At 35.0% G+C, this 22,098-nt stretch overlaps 1 protein-coding gene across 2 annotated transcripts in view; it reads left to right on the top strand.

Moving 5' to 3' along the window:
• MIS18BP1 (MIS18 binding protein 1) overlaps positions 1-22,098 on the top strand; it is a 60,757-nt gene that overhangs the window by 29,549 nt on the left and 9,110 nt on the right. For both annotated transcript variants that reach the window (XM_033428442.2, XM_049706885.1), the window contains 4 exons: positions 724-1,588; positions 11,393-11,556; positions 17,438-17,598; positions 19,624-19,772. In XM_033428442.2, coding sequence (XP_033284333.1) covers positions 724-1,588; positions 11,393-11,556; positions 17,438-17,598; positions 19,624-19,772 — 1,339 coding nt within the window. The remainder of the gene's footprint in view (positions 1-723; positions 1,589-11,392; positions 11,557-17,437; positions 17,599-19,623; positions 19,773-22,098) is intronic.

Below are 22,098 nucleotides of genomic sequence, written 5' to 3'. Positions count from 1 at the left end.
CAACCCTAGTGGTTTTCCTTATGTCTTCTTAATATTTTACTTCCAAATTTAACAAATATTTAGCATCTCCTATGTATGTGAAAGACTGTACTAACTCCAGCAAAAAAAAATCAAAAATGAAGACGAAATTCTTACCATTAAGAATTTTTTTCAGTTGAAAGATAAGAAAAGTATGTTAATTATAATGCAGGGCACATTGTCAAACATGATATTATTTGAAAGTATTCTGGAAATCTGAAGGAGAGCTTTCATTCAGTTGAGGGAATCAAGACAAAGTTTGTGGTTAGGTGGGTTAGAAAACAGAAATAAAGAAGGTTATAGAACAGAATTGAAGCAGGTGGTAAGTGAAGGAAACTTTCCAAGTACAGTGAATGACATTAATGAAAGTTGAGAAGCAGTGGATTAACAGACATAGAATATCATTCAGATTTGGGTACAGTGAGTGATTAGAGCTATATTGAAGACCAGGCAGAGGAACTGTGTACACTAAGTAGACTGTGAGACGTCATGGACAGATTGGTATAAAAATTAGTATATGTTTACAATTGAAGGGGCAGTGATCTGAACAGACCAGTGCTTCAGGAAGATTAATTTGGCGATAGTGTTTAAAATGGAGTTTGTGGGGAAAGAAACAGTATATTTTATTTGGGAAATATTTTTTCTATATTTTGTTTGTAGCTAATTTGAAATTTTGATCTTTGGTTTTGTCTTATGAAATTAAAGAGAGAACTGAAGAATCCAAAGTATCCGTTGATATTCTAACATCAAGGGAACAGTTTTTCTCAGATGAAGAAAGAAAATATATGGCTGTTAATCAGAAGAAACCTTATATTTTAGTAACACCACTCAAATCTAAAAAAGTTATAGAGCAAAAATGCATGAATTATAATCTGTCCTTTGGCACCATTAAAGCAGTGACAGATTTTGCAGTGCGAAAGCATCAAAAAGAAAGTAAATCAAACTTATGTGAACCTACAAGTCCAATCAGCAAACCCACAAAGACTTTAGAAAGTACATTTGAGTATAGTGTGGGTCATAAAAGTAAAAACAAGGAAGGTTGTAGTGAATGTGATTTACTCACTGTCAACCAGAAAATAAAAATACCTAGTCCTAAAAAGGAACAAACAGTCACCTCTGACTTTAAGAAAAATACAAGGTTATCAAAATTGAAGAAAACTGAAAATCAAGTAACTGTGTCATTTTACAAGCATCAGTCCTCATCAGATTTGTCTAATGAAGAGAGTGAAAAAGGAAAGGAATTTAGAAGGAAAGCTGGGGTTGTTAAGAAAACCAGAGCAAGAAATACCAAAGAAATAGTGGTTCACTTGAGAAAAAGCACAAGAAAAACAAGGACAATCCCAGTGATGTCTGAATCTGAAACTGAAGAGAGTGAAAATGAACTTCATATGAAACAAAAGAAAGCTAGATGTTCTGCTAAAGAAAATCTTCAGAAATCTGATATTAGCAATGAGCTTCCAGTTATTGAGACAATGGGATCTGGCAAGACAAACAGGTATTCCTTAGCATGTTTACCTGGTTTAATTCAGGATGAGGAATGGAATAAGAAAGAATTACAGAAACTTCATTGGTAAGTAGTCAGATTTGACTCTGAAATATCTAGAGGGGCCACAAAACAGTTTACAACATAAAAACTCCAATAACGGGCTGATTTAATGACTTCTATTTGTTAATATGGAAGATGTCATCCAAAAACACATGGAGAGAAATTAAAATTTATATAGGGAGTAGAGGGAGAGTACAGATAACTTCTAAATAGGTTCTTTGTGGCCATCTATAGCCTGCATGTGAGGAAAGTGAGTGACCCTCTTTTCTTTTCATTCCCATTTAATATTTCAAGAGAGTCCCCTCCCCCTTCCCCCTAAAAAAGGGTAACTATGTGAGGGGACAGATGTGTTCATTAATTTGATTGTGGTAATCATTTCACAATGTATATGTATGTCAAATGATCACATGTACACTTTAAATATATACAGGTTTTTTTGTCAATTATACCTTGGTAAAGCAGGGGTAAACCATTTCAACACAGACAAATGCAGCTCTCTCACTTAGCTTCACATTTTAAGGAATATTTTATAAGTAAATTTACTATTATAAAACTCTAAATTTGAATCCAAATTTGTAGATTATTTAGTACAGTCTTTTCCCCCTCATTTATAGAAGAGAAATTAGTCTCAAAAATTCAGTGATTTGTCCAAGGTTTCTTAATTAGTGCTGCTTGATAAATCAGGTATGATGAGAATTGGATTTAGCTACATAGACTTGAAAAGCAGTTTCAGTAGTGTGGTAGTTAGTATTGGAAGCCAGATCATAGTTGAGAGATGAAGAGTGAATGAGACAGTAAAGAAAACCTAGAAGGATGACACAAGAAATTTGGCAATGATAGGGAACAGAAGAATGCATAGTCATAGAAGACAGTGTGAAGATAAGGGAACATATATGTTTAGTTGCTTCCTTGCTTGTTTGTAAGGTGACTCATGCCAGGGTATAATGGTATGTTCTTGGAAATGATCTAGTAGAAAGAAAGGAAGATATGATTGATAAAAGAGGGAAGGATAACATAGAAACACGCCACATTCAGTGTTCCATTCTCTTGTGTACCCCCAACTTTATAACATTTGGAATTCATTTTCAAATCTACCTTCTCTTCCTGAGGCATCTTTGTGCCACTGTACTCTTCCTTTCTCGATTTCCTAAATTTTCCTTCTCTATCTTATTTTCAGGCAGAGAAGATTTTCTTATTCTTCAGACTTCTTGGTTTTGGCTGTTTGCTTTCTAGCAGTCGTGTATTCCAGTGATCTTTTCATTCCGAAGTTCTACTTTTCCTTTTTGCAAAGGGACTTCCAAATCTGTGCCTCTGGTCTTGAATTCTTGTACTTAGGTTTGTATTTCCCTTTCCCTGCTGGACATCTCTACATAAATCTCACCTACAGCTAACTTAATATGTCAAAAACCAAACTTATTTTCCCCTGCCTGTCCACTTTGCCTGACATTCCTGTTTCTGAATATGTAATTTTTCTAGTCAACTAGGTTTAAACTCTCTATTATTATTGATTTTTAATCTAATTTTTTAAATCTAATTTTTTTTAAAATTAAGAAGCTACCAGCTATACTTAGGCAATATTGTGGGTTCAATTCTGGACTACTGGAAGAAGGTGAATATCTCAACAAAGAAAGTCACATTAATTTTTTGGTTTCCTGGTGCATATGAAAATTATGTTTACACTCAACTGTAGTCTCTTAAGTGTGCAATAGCATTATGTCAAAAACACCAAGTGTATATACCCTAGTTAAAAAAAATAATTTATTGCTTAAAAATGCTAATCATTTGAGTCCTCAGCAAGTTGTAATCCTTTTGCTGTTGGAGGGTCTTGCCTTGATACTGATAGCATTTTACCCACAGTAGAACTTCTTTCAAAATTGGAGTCAGTCCTCTCAAACCCTGCTGCTGCTTTATCAACTAAGTTTATGTAATATTCTAAATCCTTTGTTGTCATTTCAACAGTCTTCACAGCATCTTCACCAGGAGTAGATTTCATCTCATGAAATTACTTTCTTTGCTCATCCATAAGAAGCAGTTCCTCATAAGTTCAAGTTTTATCATGAGATTGTAGCAATTCAGCCACATCTTTAGGCTCCACTTCTAATTCTAGTTCTCGCTATTTCCACTACATCTGCAGTGACTTCTTCCACTGAAGTCTTTAACTCATCCAAGTCATTCATGAGGGTTGGAATCAACTTCTTCCAAACTCCTGTGAATGTTGATATTTTAATAGACCTCTTCCCATGAATCACGAATATTCTTAATGGCATTTTAATGGTGAATCCTTTCCAGAAGGTTTTCAATTTACTTTGATCCATCAGAGGAATCACTATCTGTGGCAGCTCTAGCCTTAGGAAATATATTTCTTAAATAATAAGACTTGAAATTCAAAATTACTCCTTGATTCATAAGCTGCAGAATGGATGTTATGTTAGCAGGCTGAAAACAACATAAATCTTGTACATCTCCATCAGAGCTTTTGGGTGACCAGGTACACTGTAAATGAGCAGTAATATTTTGAAAAGAATCTTTCTTTCTGAACAGTAGCTCTACACAGTGGTCTTAAAATTTAAAATGATTCAGTAAACCTTGTTGTAAATAGATGTGCTGACCTCCAGGCTTTGTTCCATTTATAGAGCACAGGTAGAGGAGATTTAGCATAATCTACCTAAGGACCCTAGAGTTTTCAGAATGGTAAATAAGCATTGGCTTCAACTTCAAGTCCCCTGCTACATGAGCCTGTATCAAGAGAGTCAGCCTGTCATTTGAAGCCAGCCATTGACTTTTCCTCCTTAGCTATAAAAGTCATAGATGGCATCTTCTTCCAATAGAAGACTGTTTTGTCTGCATTGCAAATCTGTTGTGTAGTGTAGCCACCTTCATTGATGATCTTAGCTAGAGCTTCTGGATAACTTGCTGCAGCTTTTACATTAGCACTTGCTGCTTCACTTTGTACTTTTATGGAGACACTTCTTTCATTAAACCTCATGAGCCAACCTCTGCTAGCTTCAGACTTTTCATCTGAAGCTTCCTCACCTCTCTCACCCTTTGTAGAATTAAAGAAAGTTAGGACCTTGCTCTAGATTAGACTTTGGCTTAAAAGAATCTTGTGACTGGTTTGATCTTCTATCCAGATCGCTAAACTTTCTCCATATCAGCAATAAGGCTATTTGTTATCATTTGTGTGTTCATTAGAGTAGCACTTTTAATTTCCTTAAAGTACTTTTTCCTTTGGATTCACAACTTTACTGTTTGGCACAAGAGGCCTAGCTTTCAGCCTGTGTCAGCTCTTGACATGCCTTCCTTACTAAGCTTAATCATTTCTAGCTTTTGATTTAAAGTGAGAGACTTGCAACTCTTCCTTTCACTTGAACATTTAGAGGCCATTGTAGGCTTATTAATTGGCCTAATTTCAATACTCTTGCATCCTCGGAGAATAAGGAGGCTCAAGGAGAGAGAGAGAGAGATGGGAATGGCTGGTCAGTGGAGCAGTCAGAACACACACGACATTTATCAATTAAATTCACTGTCTTATATTTGCACAGTTCATGGCACCCCAAACAATACAAGAGTAGCATCACAGATCACATAACAAATATAATAATGATGAAAAAGTGTGAAATATTGTGAGAATTACCAAATGTGACAGAGTCATGAAGTGAGCAAATGCTGTTGGAAATATGGCACCAATAGTCTTGCTTGACACAGGGTTGCCACAAACCTTTAGTTTGTAAAAAACACAGTAAAGCAAAGGGCAATACAACAAGATATGCCTGTACAGCCTTTTTCTTAACACTACTCTTTTTTTCAGACCTTTAATGCCTTTTGCCTGAACTGTGTAAGTAGCCTTGTGTTTTTACTTTATTCTGTTCATCTGAGTAATCTGTTTTATACAACTCCAGATTAGTCTTAATGTATAGTTGTGGTTCTGACACATCAAAAACCTTCACTTGCATTCTTGCTCAAATTCAAATTATATAAAGATTTCTTCTGCCTTGCATTGAGAGTAATAGTTGACCTCAGTTATCCTTTCCAGCTGTATCCCCCATTATTTCCTTTAATAAAAGTTGTCAACCTTTGCTGTATGTTCAGATCATGCAAGGAGATTTTTAAGTGCCTGGACTACAGAAATGCCAGTTTCCAGTAAGATGAGTAAGCATACTCAGCTCTGTTTCTTCTATGCAGCTGTAACACCTGGACAGAATTCTTGGAACAGCTTTTTGTTGACTCAGGAAGATAAATAATAACAGGCTGATTGAGGGAGACTAGAATTTTAAGAACCACCAAACTGGAAGTGAATTTCCAGTTTTTCCTCTAGATATTCCCCCAAGCTAAACTCAAGGCCACCTAAAACCAGGAAGGGGGCATTGAGGCAAGACAAAGAGAGTTCAAAGAGAAGCCCTTCAGTTATGGCTTGAACAGGAAGGGGGTTACTAACACTCAGAAACAGTAGAGGAAATCTCTCAGTTGTTTCTTTTTCTTTTCTCCTTTCTCTTATAACCCAGTACCCATACAATCCAGCAGGAGCAAGCATCACAGCATCATTTGGGGCCCACACATACCTAAAACTCTGAAAGTGCGGAACCTTCCTCTCCAGTTCGGGTAGAGGTCTCAAAAGGGTGGGGCAAACCATTTTGTAATTTTCTCTTTCTGTCCTCTGCTTGGCCCTGAGAAAGATACAATTTTATAAAGTGTGCAGCAGAGCTGGGTAACTAAAACCCCAGGTTTCTGCCAGAGAATCAAAAACGGGAACCCTAGGGAACCAAAGACTGCAGAGAGGGAGGACCTAGGGAAAGCAACCCTATAAAGTTGTTTATGAACTTTTAGGCTCACCCTTGAGTTGCCCATTTGTGGATCTGATCCTAAACAGCATACCCAAGACTTTGAGAACTGAACTAAATGGTAGACCACCATGCAGTTTCCAGGCCAGCCACCCAGTGTCCAACATGCAGTATATCCTAATAACACTGCAAAGCTTTAAAAATGGAACTGACACTGAAACTGCAACCACAGAAGACTGACTGGAATTTATAGCTCAGATTACAGCCAGGTTGGTTGCCTGCTAAAACAAAAATATTAATATTCTCTATAAAATATATGTAAGACCCAGAGTTTTGTCATTCAAAATGTCTAGGAAATAATCCAAAATTACTTAGCATACAAAGAACCAGGAAAATTTCAACTCTTATGGAAAAAATAATCAACAGATGCGAATGCTGGGATTGACACAGATGTTGGAATTACCTGACAAGATTCTGAAGCAGGTATATAAAAATGCTTCAGGAACTAAAAGCAAACATTCTTGAACAGAAATTTATAATGTCTCAGCAAGAAATAGAAAATGTAAATAAGGATCAAATGGAAATTTTAGAACTGAAAAATAAGATAAAAACTCACTGGATAGGCTCAATAGCAGAATGAGATGAGAGAGGAAAGAGGCAGTCGGTATCAGGAATGGAGGAATAGGAAGACAGATGGCAACTCTGGGTAAATACAGTAGACTTCTCTTGAGTTCTTGTAAATGTTTAGCGGTTTAAGGCAAATATTGCATTGCATGATGGAGTTCTTCAGTGTTTATAAATGTGATACAGAAGACAAGTGAGGAAGAGGCTTATATGATGGTAAGATTTTACTTGAAGCAGTAAGATACTGATTCTGAGTTGACTGTTCAGTATGTATATAGTAAACCCCAGAGCAGCCACTAAAAAACTACACATATCTTCAAACATTTAATAGATAAATTAAAATACTAAAAAAAAAAGGCAGAAAAAGGAAATAGAAAACAGGAGGAACAAAGAAAAACAATTACATTAATTATGTTAATAATATAAATACCATTTAAAAGATTGTTAGAATGAATTTAAAAACATGATCCCACTGTGTTGTATAAAGGAAACTCACTTCAAATAGGACATAGGTAAGTTAAAAGTGAAAGGATAGATACATACCATGCAAATTCAATAGATAGCTGGAGTGGCTATACTAATACTAATCAAAGATTTCAGTATGAAGAACATATCGAGAATAAAGAAGGACATTACAAAATGATAGAAGTGCCATTTCACCAGGAAGACTTAACAATCGTAAATGTGTATGCACCTGAGAACAAAACCTCAAAATACATGAATCAAAATCTGACAAAACTAAAAGGAAAGTACTGAACTGAAAAGAGTCAAATCCACAATTATAGTTGGAGACTTCAGTATTCTTGGTAATTGATGGCAGTAGTAGACAGATAATTAGTAAGGGTATACAAGAACTGAATGAACAACACCATCAGCCAACTGTGCTAGCTGACATTTTGGAATAGTGTACCCAACAGGGAAAAAACATTATTTCTAAGGATAGGTGGATTATTCACTAAGAACATTTACTAGGTCATAAAACAAATCTTAACGAATTGAGTATAACTGAAGTTATATAAAGGGTGTTTTCTGGCCATAATTGAATTAAACTACAAGTCCGTAAAAGAAAACAAAAAATTCCAAGTGGTTGAAAAATAAATAACACACCTATAAATAATCTATGGGTCAGAGAGGAAGTCTCAAGGGAAGATATTCTGAACTGAACAACAAAGAAAATATATCAAAATTTGCAGTGTGAGCCCAGAAGTTCATAAACAGTGTTACAGTTTGGTTTTACGTAGTTCATTTCTCTGCCTGACTTTCATGATACTTTTTTCATAAATGAAATTGTGGTATGATCTTATAGTGAGTGGACTATTGAGTAATAAAAAGGAAGAACTATTGATACTTGTAACCACTTGAATGAATTTCAGAGGTATTATGCTGAGTGAAAAATGCCAGCCAAAAAGGTTACATACTATATGATTCCATTTATGTTATGTTCTGGAGAAGACAGAACTAAAAAGAAAGAAAATGGATCAGGGATTTCCAGTGGTTATAGTGGTGGACCACAGAGGGGTAGCACTGGGAGTTTTTTTCAGTCTGATGGAACTGTTCCATCTGTTGTGTTATATATCTGTTAAGATTCATAGAACCATACCCAAAAAGATAATTTTACTTAAACTGTTTAAAAAGTGCCTAGACTGCATACTATTAAAATATTCAGATATGGCAGGTTTGGGTTTGGGTTTTATCCTTCTCTAGTTTTTTACAGCTTTGACCTGCAGCTATTTCTTTGAAATTTACTGTTCTATAAATATGAACTATTTATCATTCCCTAACCATATGTAATTCTTCCTTGTCTTCATTTCCTTGCCAATATTATGGCCTCATTTTCACCTGTTATATTTTTATCCATCCTTCAAATTTTATCTCACATGTCACCTCCTCCCTGTAACATTTCCTTGTTATCACCTATTCCTACTTTCCACTCAGTTAGATGTAATGCCTCTTTCTTACAAACAACGTAAAGCAATTCTAATGCTGATTTCAAAGCAAAATAATCACATGAGGAGCTTTTGGAAAATGCAAAGGATTGCTGCCCCAGACCTACTGTATTGAAATCTTCAGGGATGGAGTCTATGAATCTGTTCGCTTATTTTACTTGCTTGCTTGCATTTTGCTATAAGCTCCTTAAGTGATTCTTGGTTGCAGCCCACTGTTTTGTACCCCACCCCATCATGCTTATAACCTAGTAGGGTAGACAGATACTTAGCAAATAATCCCTGTAAGAAGGTTATGACAGTATTTATCAGGGAAATCTGACTTGGTTTAGGCAGATACTAGAACTAAGATTTGAAGGTTAAATAAGAAGTATTTAGGCCAAAGATTCATGATAAGTACGTTTTAAAGTAAAACAGTGTATGTAAAAGTAGAAAGTAAGAGAGCATGTTTAAAAATACTAAAGGCCAAAATGACTGGCCTACAGAAAGTGAGGGAAGAGCTGTAGAGGATGAGAATAGACAGGCGAGGAAGAACATAGATCATATTTCGGTTTTTATGCTTAAAAATGATGAAGTGATTTTTAAGTAGGACTGGAATGATATTACATTTGCCTTTTTAAATTATCTGGGATTAACTAGAGGAGATGTATTCATTACAGACTAATTTCTTATTAAGTGCATTAAGTATTTTTATTATGACAAAATAGTCCTTTTAGGCAATCCTAGACTTGAATGTTAGCTATGTACACAGATAGGGAAGCTTGAGCCCCCTCCCTATAGTTCTCCGCTTTAGAACACATGTGGAATGATTAGTTATGCAAGGGTAGAACATTTGTTAAGTATTCAATGCCCATAAGTATTTGTTCTCCTTTTATGCATCGAGTGAGTGGTATTCTGTAGTTAGATCATATCTGTTCACAAAAGTTGATTCTTAAATTTTCATGAATTTTACAAATTAGATGTTTCATGATCATTATTAAAAATTAAATTATATAAACTAAAGGTTAAATAAATTTATTAGAAACAAACTAAAACTCTAAACTCATCACTTCCTAATTATTTTACTATATTTTATTATCTGTGCCCTTGAGGTTCTTTACATCTGTCATATCTGTGTAGTGGAAATTCTTTATAATTGTGTGCTGTTGCACATTTCTTACTCCATGTTGGTAACTTGAAATCATCCACGATAGGAGTATTTACAACATGGAAATTGACAAACACTACAAATTGGGGCTTTTTAACCCCAGAGAACTAGTTGTTAAAAATTTACCAGCATAACACTGCATAGGTTAACGTGAGTTAAATAGATCTTTTCTGGCAGAACTATCAGCCTAACCACAATATATAATATCTCTTGGAGGGGGAGGGCAGTAATATGTATACCAGGTTCTAAATACAGTAAGTCCCCTACATCCGAACCTTCAAGTTGTGAACTTCTGAAGATGCGAACATGTGTTCACATGTCCAGTCACATAAGTTAGTTCACATGTCTGGTGTATACTGTCACGTGTGTGCATCCTTTACAAGTAGTTGTGCTTTTGTGTGCTTTACTGTACAATATTGTATCGAGTACAGTAGTACAGTATCTTTATTTCAAGCCCAGGATGTCCGGATGCAAGCATAAAAGCAGTGGTGATGTAGCTGGTACTACTGTACTTTTCAAGGTACTTTAGTGTAAGAGTAAAAATGTTTTTATTTTTTGTGTTTGTTTTTAATGTATTATTTGTGTGAAAAGTAATATAAGCATATTACAGTATAGCACTATATAGCCAATTGTGTTAGTTGGATACCTAGGCTAACTTTGTTGGACTTACCAACAAATTGGACTTAAAAATGCAGTCTCGGAACGAAATTCATTCATATGTAGGGGACTTACTGTAATCATTTGCAATGAGATTTTAGAATATAACTCGTTTGTTAAATTGGGGAACTACCTTATATTGACTTAGTTTTTTTCTATTTCAATTTTCATTTCCCTCAGTTAAGTATTGTATCTAAAATATTGTGTTCTATAAATTATAATAGAATGAAAGCAAGCGTAACACTTTTTAATAAGAGTTTGTAACATGGAATATATAGAAACTAGGAGCTTCTCTTCCAATATAGTTAGCACCAGTAAGATTTGTGCAGCAGTGTACAAAAGTTAGTCATGCTAGAGTCCCCCCAAAGATCTAATCACTGATTAGTTGGACTTAGGAAAAAAATGTTGGAAGATTGGGCATGGTTTTTCAGGTTTAATAGACTACAACAAAATAGAAGGCATCTACTAGATATGTACACTTACATGTTTGTATTTTAAGCATTAGAGTAGGTTATTAAGTGGAGAGAATACTGTCTTCTTCCTAAATAGTTATCTAGAATGATTTTGATAAAATTCCTTCAGCTCAGTAATTCTCCTTGATTTAGTAGTATCCCTTCAGAAGGTTATTTTTTTATTGAGTTGAATTGCTTGTTCTTTAACTGTTTTTGGTCTTCGATAGTGCTTTTGCATCTCTTCCAAAGCACAAACCTGGTTTCTGGTCAGAGGTGGCTATGGCTGTAGGTTCTCGATCTGCTCATGAATGCCAGAGGAAATACATGGAAGATCCCCGAGGAAAAAGATCTCAGAAACATGTCACCAAGAAAAAGCCAGTCAACCCCAAAGGTAACCTTTGTAGGAAATAGTTTTTTCCTAGTTCTTAGTATCGATTTCTTTTTTTGAATTTTATTTTATTTATTTTTTTATGCAGCAGGTTCTTATTAGTCATCCATTTTATACACATCAGTGTATACATGTCAATCCCAATCTCCCAATTCATCACACCACCACCCCCACCCGACACTGCTTTCCCACCTTGGTATCCATACGTTTGTTCTCTACATCTGTGTGTCAATTTCTGCCCTGCAAACTGGTTCATCTGTACCATTTTTCTAGGTTACACATACATGTGTTAATATGCGATATTTGTTTTTCTCTTTCTGACTTACTTCACTCTGTATGACAGTCTGTAGATTCATCCACGTCTCTACAAATGACCCAATTTCATTCCTTTTTATGGCTGAGTAATATTCCGTTGTATATATGTACCACATCTTCATTAATCATTTGTCTGTCAAGGGGCATTTAGGTTGCTTCCATGACCTGGCTATTGTAAATAGTGCTGCAGTGAACATTGGGATGCATGTGTCTTTTTGAATTATGGTTTCCTCTGGGTAACCCAGTAGTGGGATTGCTGGGTCATGTGGTAATTCTATTTTTAGTTTTTTTTAGTTTTTTAAGGAACCTCCATACTGTTCTCCGTAGTGGCTGTGTCAATTTTCATTCCCACCAACAGTGCAAGAGGGTTCCCATTTCTCCACACCCTTTCCAGCATTTGTTTGTAGATTTTCTGATGATGACCATTTTAACTGGTGTGAGGTAATAACTCATTGTAGTTTTGATTTGCATTTCTCTAATAATTAGTGATGTTGAGGAGCTTTTCATGTGCTTCTTGGCCATCTGTATGTCTTCTTTGGAGAAATGTCTATTTAGGTCTTCTGCCCATTTTTGGATTGGGTTGTTTCTTTAATATTGAGCTGCATGAGCTGTTTATATATTTTGGTGATTAATCCTTTGTCTGTTGATTCGTTTGCAAATATATTTCCCATTCTGAGGGTTCTCTTTTTGTCTTGTTTGTAGTTTCCTTCACTTTGCAAAAGCTTTTAAGTTTCATTAGGTCCCATTTGTTTATTTTTGTTTTTATTTCCATTACTCTAAGAGGTGGATCAAAAACATCTTGCTGTGATTTATGTCAGAGAGTGTTCTTCCTATGTTTTCCTCTAAGAGTTTTATAGCGTCTAGTCTTATATTTACTTCTCTAATCTATTTTGAGTTTATTTTTATGTATGGTGTTAGGTAGTGTTCTAATTTCATTCTTTTACATGTAGCTGTCCAGTTTTCCCAGCACCACTTATTGAAGAGGCTGTCTTTTCTCCATTGTATATCCTTTGCCTCCTTTGTCATAGATGTTGACCATAGGTGCGTGGGTTTATCTCTGTGCTTTCTATCCTGTTCCATTGATCTACATTTCTGTTTTTGTGCCCCTAACATATTGTCTTGATTACTGTAGCTTTGTAGTATAGTCTGAAGTCAGGGAGTCTGATTCCTCCAGCTCTGTTTTTTCCCCTCAAGACTGCTTTGGCTATTGGGGGTCTTGTGCCTCCATACAAATTTTAAGATTTTTTTGTTGTAGTTCTGTGAAAAATGCCATTGGTAATTTGATAGGCATTGCATTGAATCTGTAGATTGCTTTGGGTAGTTAAGTCATTTTCACAATATTGATTCTTCCAATCCAAGAACATGCTATATCTCTCCATCTGTTTGTATCATCTTTAATTTATTTCATCAGTGTCTTATACTTTTCTGCATACAGGTCTTTTGTCTCCCTAACTAGGTTTATTCCTCGGTATTTTATTCTTTTTGTTGCAGTGGTAAATGGGAGTGTTTCCTTAATTTCTTTTTCAGATTTTTCATCATTAGTGTACGGGAATGCAAGAGATTTCTGTGTATTAATTTTGTATCCTGCAACTTTACGAAATTCATTGATTAGCTCTAGTAGTTTTCTGGTGGCATCTTTAGGATTCTCTATGTGTAGGATCATGTCATCTGCAAACAGTGACAGTTTTACTTCTTCTTTTCCAATTTGTATTTCTTTTTCTTCTCTGATGGCCGTGGCTAGGACTTCCAAAACTATGTTGAATAATAGTGGCAAGAGTGGACATCCTTGTCTTGTTCCCTGATCTTAGAGGAAATGCTTTCAGTTTTTCACCATTGAGAATGATGTTTGCTGTGGGTTTGTCATATATGGCCTTTATTATGTTGAGGTAGGTTCCCTCTATGCCCACTTTCTGGAGAGTTTTTATCATAAATTGGTGTTGAATTTTGTCAAAAGCTTTTTTTCTGCATCTATTGAGATGATCATATGGTTTTTATTCTTCAATTTGTTAATATGGTGTATCACATTGATTTGCGTATATTGAAGAATCCTTGCATCCCTGGGATAAATCCCACTTGATCATGGTGTATGATCCTTTTAATGTGTTGTTGGATCCTGTTTGCTAGTATTTTGTTGAGGACTTTTGCATTTATATTCATCAGTGATATTGGTCTGTAATTTTCTTATTTTGTAGTATCTTTGTCTGGTTTTGTATCAGGGTGATGGTGGCCTCATAGAATGAGTTTGGAAGTGTTCCTCCCTCTGCAATTTTTTGGAAGAGTCTGAGAAGGATGGGTGTTAGCTCTTCTCTAAATGTTTGATAGAATTCACCTGTGAAGCCATCTGGTCCTGGACTTCTGTTTGTTGGAAGATTTTTAATCACAGTTTCAATTTCATTACTTGTGATTGGTCTGTTCATATTTTCTGTTTCTTCCTGGTTTAGTCTTAGAAGGTTATACCTTTCTAAGAATTTGTCCATTTCTTCCAGGTGGTCCATTTTATTGACATAGAGTTGCTTGTAGTAGTCTCTTAGGATGCTTTATATTTCTGTAGTGTCTGTTGTAACTTCTCCTTTTTCATTTCTAATTTTATTGATTTGAGTCCTCTCCTTTTTCTTGATGAGTCCGGCTAATGGTTTATCAATTTTGTTTATCTTCTCAAAGAACCAGCTTTTAGTTTTATTGATCATTGTTGTTTTCTTTGTTTCTATTTCATTTATTTCTGCTCTGATCTTTATGATTTCTTTCCTTCTGCTAACTTTGGGTTTTGTTCTTCTTTCTCTAGTTCCTTTAGGTGTAAGGTTAGATTGTTTGAGATTTTTCTTGTTTCTTCAGGTAGGCTTGTATAGCTATAAACTTCCCTCTTAGAACTGCTTTTGCTGCATCCCATAGGTTTTGGATCATCGTGTTTTCATTATCATTTGTCTCTAGGTATTTTTTGATTTCCTCTTCGATTTCTTCAGTGATCTCTTGGTTATTTAGTAACGTATTGTTTAGCCTCATCATGTGTTTGTGTTTTTTACGTTTTTTTCCCTGTAATTGATTTCTAATCTCTTAGCATTGTGGTCAGAAAAGATGCTTGATATGAGTTAAATTTTCTTAAATTTACTGAGGCTTGATTTGTGACCCAAAATGTGATCTATCCTGGAGAATGTTCTGTGCGCACTTGAGAAGAAAGTGCAACCTGCTTTTGGGTGGAATGTCCTATAAATGTCAATTAAATCTGTATGGTCTATTGTGTTTTAAAGTTTGTATTTCCTTATGAATTTTCTGTTTGGATGATCTGTCCATTGGTGTAAGTGAGGTGTTAACGTCCCCCACTATTATTGTGTTACTTTTGATTTCCTCTTTGAAAGCTGTTAGCAGTTGCCTTATGTATTGAGGTGCTCCTATGTTGGGTGCATATATATTTATAATTGTTATATCTTCTTCTTGGATAGATTCCTTGATCATTATGTAGTGTACTTCCTTGTCTCTTGTAACATTCTTTATTTTAAAGTCTGTTTTATCTGATATGAGTATTGCTACTTCAGCTTTCTTTTGATTTCCATTTGCATGGAATATCTTTTTCCATCCCCTCACTTTCAGTCTGAATGTGTCCCTTCGTCTGAAGTGGGTCTCTTGTAGACAGCATATATATGGGTCTTGTTTTTGTATCCATTCAGCAAGCCTGTGTCTTTTGGTTGGAGCATTTAATGCATTCACGTTTAAGGTAATTATTGATATGTATGTTCCTTTTACCATTTTCTTAATTGTTTGGGTTTGTTTTTTTTAAATCCTTTTCTTCTCTTGTGTTTCCTGCCTAGAGAAGTTCCTTTAGCATTTGTTGTAGAGCTGGTTTGGTGGTGCTGAATTCTCTTAGCTTTGGCTTGTCTGTAAAGCTTTTGATTTCTCCATCAAATCTGAATGAGATCCTTGCCCGGTAGAGTAATCTTGGTTGTAGGTTCTTCCCTTTCATCACTTTAAGTATATCATGCCACTCCCTTCTGGCTTGTAGAGTTTCTGCTGAGAAATCAGCTGTTAACCTTATGGGAGTTCCCTTGTATGTTATTTGTAGTTTTTCCCTTGCTGTATTCAATTCTTCATTAATTTTTGCCAATTTGATTACTTTGTGTCTCGGCGTGTTTCTCCTTGGGTTTATCCTGTATGGGACTCTCTCCACTTCCTGGACTTGGGTGGCTATTTCCTTTCCCATGTTAGGGAAGTTTTCGACTATAATCTCTTCAAATATTTTCTTGGGTCCTCTCTTTCTCTCTCCTCCTTCTGGGATCCCTATAATTCCAATGTTGTTGCGTTTATTGTTGTCCCACAGGTCTCTTAGGCTGTCTTCATTTTTCCTCATGCTTTTTTCTTTATTCTGTTCCATGACAGTGAATTCCACCATTCTGTCTACCAGGTCACTTATCCGTTCTTCTGCCTCAGTTATTCTGCTATTGATTCCTTTTAGTGTATTTTTCATTTCAGTTATTGTGTTGTTCATCTCTGTTTGTTTGTTCTTTAATTCTTCTAGATCTTTGTTAAACATTTCTTGCGTCTTCTACATCTTTGCCTCCATTCTTTTTCCGAGGTCCTGGATCATCTTCACTATCGTTTTTCTGAATTCTTTTTCTGGAAGGTTGCCTATCTCCACTTCATTTAGTTGTTTTTCTAAGGTTTTATCTTGTTCCTTCATCTGGTACATAGCCCTCTGCCTTTTCATCTTGTCTATCTGTGAATGTGGTTTTTGTTCCACAGGCTGCAGGATTGTAGTACTTCTTGCTTCTCCTGTCTGCCCTCTGGTGGATGAGGCTATCTAAAAGGCTTATGCAAGTTTCCTGATCAGTATCAATTTCTGATCACTCATTAGATGTATTTTCTATTTATCCATGTGTTTTATTATAGGTATTTTTTGTTGTTTTTAAAATTTTAAAGCTAGGAAGAACTCCAAGGATCATCTGTTTAATTTTTAAGTCTGACCTAGCTACTTACTTACATCAATAGTTGCCTTAGCAGCCTTGTGCTTTGAGTTTGTTCTAGGAAATCTGCAGTTGGATCCAGAGATTTCAATAACTGGATTATTGTTCTAAGGGTCTAAATTAATTTGAGGCCACTTGGGTAGGGCCCCCTAGTAATTCATAAGAAAACTCAGAATAAATTTAGTTTTTATAGTCCCTAGTTGTACACACTCCTGGCCAGTGTTTCTGCCAGAGAAGTCCTATACCAGGCTTTAGGGAATATTCAGTATCCCTGTCCTAATTCAATAAGGTTTATATTTTAGCAAAATCAATAAGTTAGGTAGTCAGCGAGAGAAGTGTGAGAGGTAACCTTTCTCACAGGTAAAGAACCTTTTCAACCTCACGCTACCTAATCCTAATATAATTTCTTCCTGAGTAGTCTTGTAATCTAATCACATTGCGCAGATCCCAGTGTAGAAAGAATCATTTGTTATATTAGAGGCTTGGAAATATTAACAACAGAGACTGAGTTTATTTAATGTAAATACACAATTCAGAATTTGCAAAGGCTGTTCACTTTATAGAGCAGTTAGTATAAATGACTAAATCCTTATCAAAATGTTTTGCTGACTCTTAAGGCAAGATCAGTGATTCTGATAAGAAGCAAACTATTAAGATAACTGCCAAAGTGGGAACTCTTAAAAGGAAGCAGCAGATGCGGGATTTTCTGGAACAGTTGCCAAAAGATGACCATGATGATTTTTTCAGTACAACACCTTTGCAGCATCAAAGAGTACTGGTAAGCATCTTAAATGTATGAAATCATTGTTTTCTTTATACTGACTTTTATATCTTTCATTTTATGTATGGTTAGTGTTCATCCCTAATATTTAGGCCAAGGATTGATAGCCCTCACTGATATGCCAAAGTATAGTATAGTAAAGTATAGTATAGTATAAGAAGCATTCTGATGCCATTCTCATCAGTGGCCAGAGTCTCCCCTTCAGTGGGGTTCAGAAGTAATGGTTGTAGAACCAAATAGAAAATCCAGAGATAGACCAAACATATATATTTAAAATTCATATGCAGTGAGGCAAACTTAAAAAGGGGGGGTGATAAGAAAAGATTATTACCTACTGCATAGTAAATTGGGAGGAGGGATTAAGTGACAGCATAAGATTGACAGATTTGAATGTATACAAGAATTTTTGTAGTATGAAAAAATCACAAAACTAAAAACTTCAGTGACTGGGATAAAATATTTGCAACAGATAAAGACAATAATATGTATAATATGAAGAACTCATTCAGATGTTACTGGAATAATAAAAAGTATCAAGCTCACAGGAAAAAAGTAGGCAAGAAAAATTTAAAAGGCTGAATGAACACTTAGGGGCATTTTAACTGGCTATCAAAGGAAAACAAAATAAATTATATACCTTCTAAATTACAGAATCTTTTAAAAAAATAAGTTAAAATATTCACTAACAAAAAGCAGTAGGCATGTTGATATAGTCATATGTCAGTGTATACATAATTGAATCTTATCTTTTGGAAAGCATTATGGCAGTATATGAGAGCCATAAAGATTATATCTATTCATGGGAGTTTATCCTAAGAAATTCAAAAGAAGGCAAAAATCTTCACAAAGATACTCCTTGTACATTTATCTTCACAGCAAAAAGCTGAAAACAATCTGTATATCCAGTAAGGATGTACTTCATAAACACGGTTAAATATAGTGCAAATATTAAGTGCAAATCTGAGACTTTGTAGACTCTAAATATAAAATGTTAAGAATATTAAGATTAAAGTAATGCAGAAATGGATGTATATAGACAACTGGACTATTAAGCATAAAAACTGAGATTTGTTTTAGTGAGCTACACTTAAGGGTAATTTTTTCATCTACCCATTTCACAATGTTGTTAAATCATCTCCAATTTTAAAAGGCTACACAGTGCTTTAAGAATTTCATAATAACATCATTATCTGAGCTCTCTTTTTGCCTACACAGGTTATGAAGGAAGGTATTTTAAGGGAGCCATCTGAGAATCTTACTGTGTTCTTTGCACAAAAACCATGGTCCTTTAGGCATTGTACCCTTTATATTATTCCCCCATCATTTCAGGTTCTATATTTGTTTTGGCCTAAATGCAACAGTAGCAACATTTTGAAAGCAATAGAAATAGAAAGCAGTGAATTAGTTCATTTTCTGTGGCAGAAGTCCACTGTTTCTAAGGTTTTAATATAAAGGTGAGTAAAATCTTAAGGATTGAATTGCTGTTTATTGGAAATATATGCACACAAAAAGTTTAATACTGCTTGACTGTCTATTTAGTACCAAGCATAATAGTAAATCAATTACAGTTTTGTTTTGTTCTGTCTACACAGAGGTCAGCATACTTGGTGCATAGGCCAAATCTGGCATATCACCTTTTTTTGTAAACAATATTTTATTGTAACACAGACATGTTAGCTATGGCTGCTTTCCTGCTTCAACAGCAGAGCTGAGTAGTTGGAATAGAGACTGTATGGACCACAAAACCCTAAAATATTTTCTGTCTGACTCTTTACAGAAAACATTTGCTGACCCTAGTCTACACAGCGCTAGAAATGTGTATCCATTATCTCTGTTTTACACAACAGAAACTAGGTTTTTTAGAGGCCAAGGCTCTGTTCTCTACCTACTAATATTTTTAGTTACTCAGTTGTGAAATTATAAGACAGAAAACAACTTATCATCTCCCCAAAAAAACAATTTGTGATAATGAGGAATTCCGTTTTTAGGAGTGCCTGTCAGTAATATATATTTGCTTTCTAGTTACCAAGTTTCCGGGACAGTCAAGAAGAGGATGATATTCTGCCAAATATGGACAGAAATCCAACAACTCCATCATCGGTTATCTTTCCACTGGCAAAAACTCCTCAGTGTCAGCATGTCAGTCCTGGCATGCTAGCCTCTATAAATAGGTAAGTATTTGTGCATATGATACTGTAATTCTCTGCATCAACTTTTAATATTCCATGAGTTGAAGAGAGTAGATGTCAGTAATGAAAGGAGTCATCATTATTTTTAAAAAATCATGAAAGAATAGTTCCTAGAAGTCAAGGATGGACAGTTTCCACAAGGAGGGATGTTATTCAATAGTGTCAGTACACAAGTGACACTTTACGTTAGATTCTAGATGGGTCAAAGTTTTGCCTGTAAAGAATTAAACTATAAAATATACCTTAAAAACACCTTAGAGAATTATTTTATAACCTCAGAAGAAGCAGAAGCCACTAACAAAAAGTATGATAAAGTCAACCATACAGAAAATAAAACATTTTACCTGGTACCAACCACCATAAACAATCAAAAGACAAATGACAGTCTGAGAAAAGAATTTGTGGAACTCATCACAGGAAGAAGGCTAATTTCTCTGTTATAACACTCCTACAAATAAACAAGAAAAGGAAAGCCATTCTCATGCATTACTAGTGAGAAGGTAAATTAGTTCAGTCTCTGCAGGCAGTAATTTGTTGATATCTATCAAAATTATAAATGCATATGCTCTGACTTAGCAGTCCTACTTCGAGAATTGTGAATGTACAACTAATTCATTGCAGTATTGTTTATAATGACAAAAGACTGGAAACAAATGTCCATCAATCAGGGACTAATCAAATAAATTCTGATATATTATGTAGCCATAGACATTAATGAAGAAATTCTTTATGTACTTGTGGTAAAATGTCCAAGATATATTAAATGCAAAAAGTTAGATGTGGTTAATTATGTGTTACAATTTGTGTAAATCGGGACTGTGTGTATATACTTGTGATTGCTTTTATGTGATTAAATATAAAACAACTGCTTTTATGTGATTTAAATATATTGCTTTTATGTGATTAAAATCACATAATTACTTTTATGTGATTAAATATCTCTGAAGGGATACATAAGCAACTGAAAACATTGGTGATTCTTAGGGAGAAGAACTAAGATAGCTTGGGACAAATAAGAGGAATACTTTTTTGAATTTCACACGATTTGAATATGAGCATTATTTTTTAATATAAATAAATAAAATTAAGAAAACATATGGGTGGCCAACAGTCATATAACACAGAGAAAAAAATGGAAAATGGTAAAAATGAGGCCTGAAAATAGGCTATTCATTTGGCAATTAAGCAGGCCAGTGCTGATCTTAAGAGCAATTTCCATGGGGTGTGAGAGATAGAAGCCAGATGATCATGACTGAAAAAAAAAAAAGCACTTAGTACTCTCATGAAGCTTAGTGAAATTTTAATTTGCATTTATTCAGCAAAAACATAATTTTTCCCTAGCAATCCACAAATTATTTTTACTTTTAATTTAGTATTTAGTGCAGGTGAAAGTATATTGAGCATATAATTTTTTTAATTTTTTAAAATTTATTTAAGTATAGTTGATTTACAATGTTAATTTCTACTGTACAGCAAAGTGATTCAATTATACATATATATATTCTTTTTCACACTCTTTTCCATTATGGTTTATCACAGGATATTGAATATAGTTCCCGGTGCTATACAGTAGGACTTTGTTGTTTATCCATTCTATATATAATAGTTTGTATCTGCTAATCCCAAACTCCCGATCCATCTCTCCTGCACCCCCTCTCCCCTTTGGCAACCACAAGTCTGTTTTCTATGTCTGTGAGTCTGTTTCTGTTTGGTAGATAGGTTCATTTGTGTCATATTTTAGATTCCACATATAAGTGATATCATATGGTATTTGTCTTTCTCTTTCTGACTTAACTCCACTCTGTATGACAGTCTCTAGGTCCATCCATATTTCTGCAGATGGCATTATTTCATTCTTTTTCATGGCTGAGTAGTGTTCCATTTTGTATATGTACCATATCTTCTTTATCATTCATCTGTTGATGGACATTTAGGTTACTTCCATGTCTTGGCTATTGTGAATAATACTGCAATGAACACAGGGGTGCATGTTATCTTTTTGAATTATAGTTTTGTCTGGATATATGCCCAGGAGTGGGATTGCTGGATCATATGGCAACTCTATTTTTAGTTTCTTGAGGAACCTCTGTACTGTTCTCCATAGTGGCTGCACCAGTTTACATTCCCACCAACAGTGCAAGAGGGTTCCCTTTTCTCCAAACCCTCTCCAGTGTTTATTGTTTGTAGATTTTTTGATGATGGCCATTCTGACTGGTGTGAGGTGATACCTCACTGTAGTTTTGATTTGCATTTCTCTAATAATTAGTGATGTTGAGCATCTTTTCATGTGTTTGTTGGCCATCTATAT

Source organism: Orcinus orca, chromosome 2 (genome assembly GCF_937001465.1).
Source record: "Orcinus orca chromosome 2, mOrcOrc1.1, whole genome shotgun sequence".
In the NCBI taxonomy this organism is placed as follows: Eukaryota; Metazoa; Chordata; class Mammalia; order Artiodactyla; family Delphinidae; genus Orcinus; species Orcinus orca.
Note: the sequence above shows the minus strand (reverse complement) of the source record. Positions and strands in the feature narration are given on the sequence as shown.